Below are 8071 nucleotides of genomic sequence, written 5' to 3'. Positions count from 1 at the left end.
TTTCGCGTATAAGAGGCACAGTGTGCCTCGCACAGTTCGACGCAACTTCGTTGCGCGTGAACTTGGCGCGAGGCACTACCGTGCCTCTTGATCCGTCTCCGTCTACTGCTCGAAGTTGGCCGAAGCGCCGAGCGCACACGGACACGGTTGTTCGCCTGTGTGCGCATCCCCTCCACTTGCTGTTGCATGCTGCAAAAGTCTTGAAACTAGCATCCCTGCTTTCGGGTGCGAATCGTGCGCAGTGCGCGGACATTAACGCACGACTGCGCCACTTTGTGATTTATTCGAAAAGTTCGTAACGATATTATCGATGATCGAGCAATGTCGTCGTGTCAAGGAGAAATTGATGACTCGGTGAATTTTCAAGAAAAAAATCTTTTTGTTGAGCCAGTTTTATCAGATTCTTCGCTTGATTGATCAATTATTCTGTGTTGAAATTAACTAGAATATATATATATATATATATATATATATATTATTTTTATTTGTTTAAGACCGCTAACTGCACTGCAGGAATCTGCTATATACGCAGTAGATACGTCACTCTACTGTCTTATCTGCTACGCTCGTTTATGCACTTACATAATGGTGACTGTGTGCCTCCTCGTTGATTCGATTTCTTCTGTACACTGCTGTTGAGGCTCGCGGAAATGTCTGTCACCAGAATAATTGTACGTAGAGATATTTCATGCAACAGTAATACGGTATAACGTTACAAAATTGTGTAGCGCGTTTAGGAAACTAAGATGTTTTTATAAATATATGTACATATACAAACTTGTATTTATCGTATTTTGATAGTCAGTTCTTTGACTACTTGTCACACACTTATATAAATTGGTCTTGAATTGCAGGTACGAAAGTTTTCTTCGTCCGTTATCTCGCAGCAGCTGGTGAAGGTATTCGAATTTTGCATTTGACACGTGATGCCGTATATAAAAACTTTTGATGCACGACACAAGAAGATATCACATAAATTATCTAAATTAGTGAAATCTCTCATGTTGTTTTTATTCTTTGGAGTCTCATAATGTTGTATTGTATTTAGTGTTGTAACATATCTTAGTAAATCTAAATTATGTATTAAGTATATTTATTATTGCACTTTGTGTATTAATGTAGCCTCCCATTCAAGTTTTCGGATTGGAAGGTAGATATGTGAGCGCTCTTTTCTCAGCTGCATCTAAACAAAAGGCTTTGGATGCAGTAGAAAAAGATTTGACTGGAATTCAGGTAATTTATATATAAGTGCAAATTATTGTGCGTCAATTTGTTATAATTAACATTTTGCGATATTAATGTGTAATTTGTATTTGATAAAATAGGGACAGTTGAAAACGGATGCCAAATTAGCAGACTTTGTAAGAGATCCTTCGGTAAAACGGAAGGATAAAGCAGAAGCTTTCAAAGCTATTGCTTCAAAGGTCAGCCTAAACCCAGCTACAGCGAATCTATTGATATTGCTTGCTGAGAATGGCCGACTGTCAAAAATCAATCAGATCATCAATCTGTACAAACTGATCATGGCTGCCAATAGAGGAGAGGTGGTGTGTGAAGTGGTGACAGCAAGACCACTGGATGCAGACACAAAGAGTAAGCTGGAATCAGCTTTAAAAGGTTTCCTGAAGAAGGGTCAGAATATCTTGCTCACTACTAAGGTAGATCCTAGCATCATCGGTGGTATGCTTGTATCAATAGGTGACAAATATGTAGATATGAGTGTTGCTAGCAAAATTAAAAAGTACACTGATATCATTCAAGCCGCAGCATAATTGAGGTTCAGTGATATAAAATAACAAGAGATAAATTGTTCCATACTCACACAAATATATCAGAGTATGTTGTAAATTATTAAACAGTCAAATAAAAGCTTATGTAATAAATCGATCTAAATACAATGATTGTTATTTGCATTGTATAGATATGCTAACAGCAAAATATAGCTGTGGTTCAACTTTGAATTGCGGTTTTTTTTATTGTTTTACTATTGGTGAAACAGTAATTTGATACAATTATTTGATTTTCAACATAAAGTATTTATTAACACAATTATTTATATCCAACATTTCAAAATGCACTGACAAAGCAAACCTGCACACAATGTAAACTTCTACATTAAACAATACTTTTGTTTTAATCCTTCGCACTTGTATAAATCTTTTGCGCAAAAAATATTTCTCGCAATTAGATACTAAGAGAAAAATAATATCTTGGAATGTTCTCTCTAGCAATATATAGAATATTGTGTAAAAGCATTATTTTATAGTTTAAAATATGTATTGAATTACATACCTGAGACTTATATTATTTACATTACTCGCAAAGTTGAAAATTAAAATTTCACAAATTTATGTAAAAATTTTCAAGAATAGAGAATACTAATAATATTAATACTAAAATACATATACCGGACAATAATATTTAGTACCTAAAATAAACAACATAAAATATAACTATATTTTACAAAATATTCAATCAATTCGTAAAAAGTTGTATTTTTTAATTACATTAGATGTGATTATATTAAAATCAAAACAATAATGACTAGTATTTTCCATAATATTTGTAATCTGATGCAAAATACAATACTCTATCCCGCTATAACAGATTACTTCTCTTCCAATCTTAGAACAATGTTCAAATATATTGCACATCTTTTAAGATTAAGTGTATATATTACTTTGCAATCATTTATTTTTCAATAAAAATAAAGTGAAAGCCAGAGAAATACTAAAAAATTATTTATCGTTTATTGATAACAATAAAAAAAAGTCAAAATCTACTTTTTCACTATCAGTATAAGATACGTTTCAAAAAAAATTGGAGTAAAAAAAATGTTTTAACAAAGGCTGTGTCTGAAACACGCTCACAACGCTCACGATCGATTCGATTCATTAACGCTCAAAACGCGCTTTTATTTCGGACCGCCTGTACTTATTATGAATGTAATTCGTAAAATAACACACATAATCTGTGTTATATGTAAACATCAGTAAACATTTTGTGAGAATCGCGATAATTGTAATAATAAATATTCAAAATACAGCAGTGTTAATATGAAATTAATAAAAATTGTATTTTGAAGGGAACAATGATGATGAAGATTTAAAATTTAAAATTTATTTATTTTTAAGTAGTGATGAAAAAGATAAATAAAAAACATGTTTACATTTTTTATCTAGAGAAAAAATAGAAGAAAATTAAACAAAAGACCTATAGTTGCTCTTTCAGTGTCTGCTGTGTTAAATAAAATTTCATCACTTTCCCAACACTTCCACTGAAAACTTCTTGTAATTCTGTCAGTTTATATAATAATTTCTAACAAGAAAATATCAGAAATATTTCTGTCAAATGTGTTCTCGTTCCTACACAAATGACGTATTGATCACGGTAATTCACCTTCAAACTGAGCGTTGTGAGCATGAGAGCATGAGCTCGTGATGTCATTTCGCTCATGAGAAACGGAGCTCACGAAGCAAATCGGACCCGACCGTGAACGCGCTAACAGCACTGCGAGCATATTTTGGATCGCAGCTAAATTGTGCCGCTGTTATGTGTGCACATATCACGTGTAATTATATCTAAAACTATATCATCTGTTAGTAATAGTATACTAATCGACATGTTATATGTACAAAAAACCGAGGCAAAACCTGATCTCTCTCTTACATCATCGATGGTATATCATCCTTGACCAAAACCCAATCTTCCTCTTCTTCGAAAACAGCGGATGTGGCACATTCCTTTGCCAGAGCTGCAAATACAGAAATATTATCTAATAGTTTATAGCAAAGAAAACGAACGTTACGTAAGCGACATATGCGCATTAGCAATGATAACGTACTGTTGAACTGATGTTCCAATTCGTCTCGATTCATTGATGACATCAGTCGAACATCGATGAGAGTGTTATCAACTGGCGTATCGAGCAAGTTACTTTGTAAAAGAGTTTTTCTACATTCGCCCAGATCTTCTAATCGCTTCAATTCGGTGCGATAGCTAACGTCTTCCTCTCCCGATTCCGTTCCGGCAGTATAATCGCTCTGTTCGATATTTTCGTTCTCTTCGTTCGTGTTATCTTGCTCTTCGTTCGAGTTATTGGAATGTACATTGCACGTGATGCACGTTATCGTGTCCATGCGATTGGATATACTCGAGTCGTTGTTATCGATTCGATTGCTCGTCATATACTTGGACAAGTCGAAATCGAGAACATCCGCGAGCAATTTCTCCTTGTTCTCCACATCTCGTTGAATTGTTTCCAAATCTCGATCCGATTTCAGAATGAAATCATCATTGAAACTCAATTCCATTAAGGAAGAGTGAGTTCTCGTTGTCTTGTTGGCGTTTAATTGATCACCGCCTAGACTGGTCGACAGACGATCGTTATCGTTTCCACTCGCCGTTTTGCTACGAGATTTCTTCTGCTTTCTCTCAGGTGTAAAAACGACGTCTTCGAATTCCTGTTGGCCAATTTTTTGGAATATCTCTCGTCGGTCGTTACTCTTCGCATCTTCTGTATTTCTTCTTTTGCTGGCGTCGTTATGTTCTAATATCGTGTTAATATCCGTTATGAGAGGAGTATTTATGTCTATGGGAACTATTGGCGGTACTTCAACAGCTTCTTCGGCGTTCGCAATTGCATTGGCGTCGGTACCAACAGTGACAGGTGGCACAATGCTGCAATGATTCCTATATTGTTTTTATCTTGATCTCACATTTAAAAAATTTGATTTATTCTAATTATAAATGTACGTGTAATTAATAAATGTGCACAGTAATGGAAAGAGAAAATTAAAACACTAATGAATCTTTCATGCTTACCCTACAGTTTGAATAATGTTGGTTGGATTGATTTTAGAAAACGGAATAGCTGGAACTATACTACTTTCTTTTAATTTCGAAGTCAATTCTAGTATACCGTTAGTAACAGGTTTACTATATTCGGCAAACGATGATAAAGAGTCCAGAGTGTTTTTTGTTTCACCTAAAAATATATAAAATATTGCTTGAAGTTTGTGTTAAACTTTTGTAATTTTATTTAAAATTATTCTAGAAACGGAAATTACACTCACCTAACGTAGAAATGTTATTTTCAGGATAATAGGCAATTCGTAAAATATTTCTTTGTCCTTCTAATATGAATATTTCATCTTTAGTGCAAGCAACATCAGTAACGTGTCGTAAATCATTCACGATCGATGTTATTGCAATAGTATTTGGATTCACTACATAAACTACATCATCACAGTACGTTACTAATAAATCATCACAAAATGGCAATACGACGCCGAACGAAGGTTCACTTCGATTCTTTCTCGATCCTTCGGGCGCGGGATTTAATAACGCCACTTCGGTATGACCTGATCTAACCGCATCCTTTTTACAAATTATAAAATTTCATTAATTTCATAATTAACGCAAAGAAGTTTGACTTTAAAGAATTTGAAAAAAAAAAAAAAAAAAAAAATTATCGATGTGATGATACCTTAAATATGAGTGTTTTCAGTACAGTCCCAGCCTTATCAGCCTGCCATAAACGCAGTCCCGGCCTACTTGCATAGATTACTGGTTCTTGAACGTAATTTTGTCGAGAACCAAACACAGCGCCAAGTTTACCTAGTCTAAGACAATAAAACTTATCACTTTGTATAAACTTCTTGTGTGTGTATGTGTGTGTGTATATCACGACTATACAAATCACATAATATACCAACGTTTTGCGTTCCTTTTGGCCAACTTGTGTCACTTTTCCATTTTCATTCCTATTCACCAAAATTGTACGTAATGTAGTTGAAACTAATAGCAAACCTTGCTGATAACTTAATTGCACCACAGAATATTTTTCATTCAACAATTTCGATGATTTAGATAAGTGCTATAAAAATCAAGAGAAAATATATTTGAGAAAAGAGAGGTTTTAATGTAAAATATTTAAATTTTCTTACTCACCATATAAAAATCAATCTCTGTTAAGACCACTAGACCATCTTTGTCTCCACTAAATAACTTCATACCATTCTTAGACCATTCTACCGCCGTTACCACAGTGTTGTGCAAACCACTTATACTGTATCTTTCAACCTTTGCAAAAATAATAAAAGTCAGATATTCATATGTTGTGGTTCTGCATTTATACAAGTATTGCATTTTTATTATTTACCTGTTTTTTCTGTTTTGGCTTTAAACTGTCTGGCAATGAGTCTGGTAGATTTTTGGGAATTTGAAAGACTGTAACAACACCATGATCTGAACCAGCAGCAACCATATAATCAACAGTGGATGTTACTTGCACACTTGTAATTTTGGAGTTTACGTTCTAACAGAAGTAAAAGAAAACATATTTTCAAACTTGAGTTAGTTCAGCATTGTGATAGAAAAAGATTTCAAAAGACCTAAAAACATGTCAAGTACCTCACAACGTAATCTCTGAAGATCCTGTTTTTCTCTGTTGTACCAATAAACAAGTCCGTGATTAGTTCCAATGGCAATAAACTCAGGTAGAGCAGCAATGCAAGTAAAATTGATATCTTGTGTAAATAATCCCGTCTGTATCTTGGCTGGGATCTGTTGTAAAAGTGTAGCCAGTGGTGCCCATTCTCTTAATGGTCCCCCATCTTCGCACATTGGTGTTGTCATTGTCACAATTATATACTATTCACAACAACATTAATGTTAAAAAATTAAACACACACAGTTTATTTCAGTAAACAGCAATAAAAAATCTAAACAAAATAATACAAAAATATAAATCTACATAAGCAACATTGTAGAGTTATAATTGTTTACTCAAAAAACTCGTATAAACGTTTGAAGAACACGTTAATAATATTATATATTAAAAAAGGGAAAAAATACTGTAGAGTCAGACTTTCAAATGTGTACTTTTTTATCTGCTTTATTCATTTGCTACAAAACAAGATTGCGAACTGCAACACATTTTCGTATAAAGGAAAATTACTTATATTACTGAAAGTACCTTTTTTTGCAGTCTCGAGAAAATAGAAGAGGTAGTTCGCGAGAAAATCCCTTAGCTCATAATGTTTGTTTCCTTCTCAATACAGCGTGAAATTTTCATCGCGGCTAAAGATCTGTGATTGCACACAGCAATATTACGTACGTGCACTTTTCTACAAATACATACGTCGTTAGTCATGTGTGTAGGGTACGCGCTTACATATTGACGTCTGTGTGTTTAAAGCACACGCGTCCTTCATTCGAATTCTCTGCCAATATGTTATGGAAAATTTGTTTCCATTCGTTTACACGTAGCAGCTGTGTTTGGAACAATCCACACGTGTTTCCATCGACCTCGTAATTCTTCACGCTCCTACAACGGGTCGGTGAACTTTACGATAATACTGTCAGAGAAAAACAGGTTCACATCACATTATGTGTGTATCATTCCTTCGTATCATTAGCGACTCATCAGAGTGAATACGCGAGTTTAGTTTCAATAATTCGATTATATTTTCGAATTATTTAGTTGACGAACTCCACCTCAAATAGCAACTCTCATTTGATGCGGTTGTGCATAAAACGAAAGAATCTGGCGAGAAATACTGTTGAGTTGAAAGTTGGCGAATGTTCAGGTTAGGAAATCTGTCACTGTGAACAATATGCCGACACCTACATCAGGGTGTACCAGAGATGCCAGATCGCGCCGGACAGCATCGAGAGTATCGAAGCGGGGTATCCCCACCGCCTTCGATGCTCTCGTACGCATACAAGCGAAAACAGCGTCCGTGTGCGATTCTCGCTTGTATGCGTACGACAGCATCGAGGCGGTGGGGATACCCCGCTTCGATACTCTCGATGCTGTCCGGCGCGATCTGGCATCTCTGGGGTGTACAAACTCACTCCTAAGAAAAGTGGGGACAGTTTTCAGCGCCGTCTACGGCAAGGACCACATTCTTTGCGAACTAAAAAAAGTAGTGGAGGTACCGGCGCCGCGTTTAAATCGCTCACGCGTATGTAGGCAAAATGAAATTATAAGTTTTTGAGCAATTATTAAATTTAACCATTATTTCTATTATATGAAGTTACTTTACAAAATAGTTATACAAAAAAT

At 35.0% G+C, this 8071-nt stretch overlaps 2 protein-coding genes across 2 annotated transcripts; one reads left to right on the top strand and one right to left on the bottom strand.

The window, feature by feature from the left end:
• The first annotated feature begins 564 nt into the window (after window positions 1–564).
• On the top strand, window positions 565–1961 carry LOC109855566 (ATP synthase subunit O, mitochondrial). The gene is made up of 4 exons (XM_020429984.1): window positions 565–671; window positions 855–899; window positions 1123–1233; window positions 1326–1961. The coding sequence occupies exons 1-4, from the start codon at window positions 651–653 to the stop codon at window positions 1770–1772; spliced, it is 624 nt and encodes a 207-aa protein (XP_020285573.1). The 5' UTR covers window positions 565–650; the 3' UTR covers window positions 1773–1961.
• A 506-nt stretch (window positions 1962–2467) lies between these two features.
• Window positions 2468–7668, bottom strand: LOC109855555 (WD repeat-containing protein CG11141). The gene is made up of 10 exons (XM_020429955.1): window positions 6980–7668; window positions 6415–6654; window positions 6164–6319; window positions 5953–6084; window positions 5718–5878; window positions 5489–5624; window positions 5076–5379; window positions 4825–4987; window positions 3845–4680; window positions 2468–3754 (listed from the first exon to the last, which is right to left on the bottom strand). Exons 2-10 carry the CDS (start codon window positions 6637–6639, stop codon window positions 3666–3668), a joined length of 2202 nt encoding a protein of 733 aa, XP_020285544.1. The 5' UTR covers window positions 6640–6654; window positions 6980–7668; the 3' UTR covers window positions 2468–3665.
• Window positions 7669–8071: the final 403 nt, after the last annotated feature.

The sequence above is a fragment of the Pseudomyrmex gracilis genome, unplaced genomic scaffold (assembly GCF_002006095.1).
Source record: "Pseudomyrmex gracilis isolate BER0280 unplaced genomic scaffold, ASM200609v1 scaffold_92, whole genome shotgun sequence".
NCBI lineage: Eukaryota > Metazoa > Arthropoda > Insecta > Hymenoptera > Formicidae > Pseudomyrmex > Pseudomyrmex gracilis.
The sequence above is the reverse complement of the archived record's forward strand: the minus strand, read 5'-3'. Positions and strand labels throughout refer to the sequence as shown.

Excerpts from the sequence above, each read along its gene's own strand:
- LOC109855566 (XM_020429984.1), top strand. The coding sequence starts at position 651 with ATGTCTGTCACCAGAATAATT. Across the intron at positions 672-854 it reads TGTCTGTCACCAGAATAATT|GTACGAAAGTTTTCTTCGTC; the intron begins GTACGTAGAGAT and ends CTTGAATTGCAG. Across the intron at positions 900-1,122 it reads TCTCGCAGCAGCTGGTGAAG|CCTCCCATTCAAGTTTTCGG; the intron begins GTATTCGAATTT and ends GTATTAATGTAG.
- LOC109855555 (XM_020429955.1), bottom strand. The coding sequence starts at position 6,639 with ATGACAACACCAATGTGCGAAGATGGGGGACCATTAAGAGAATGGGCA. Across the intron at positions 6,085-6,163 it reads AGCCAAAACAGAAAAAACAG|GTTGAAAGATACAGTATAAG; the intron begins GTAAATAATAAA and ends ATTTTTGCAAAG. Across the intron at positions 4,988-5,075 it reads AAATAACATTTCTACGTTAG|GTGAAACAAAAAACACTCTG; the intron begins GTGAGTGTAATT and ends ATATATTTTTAG.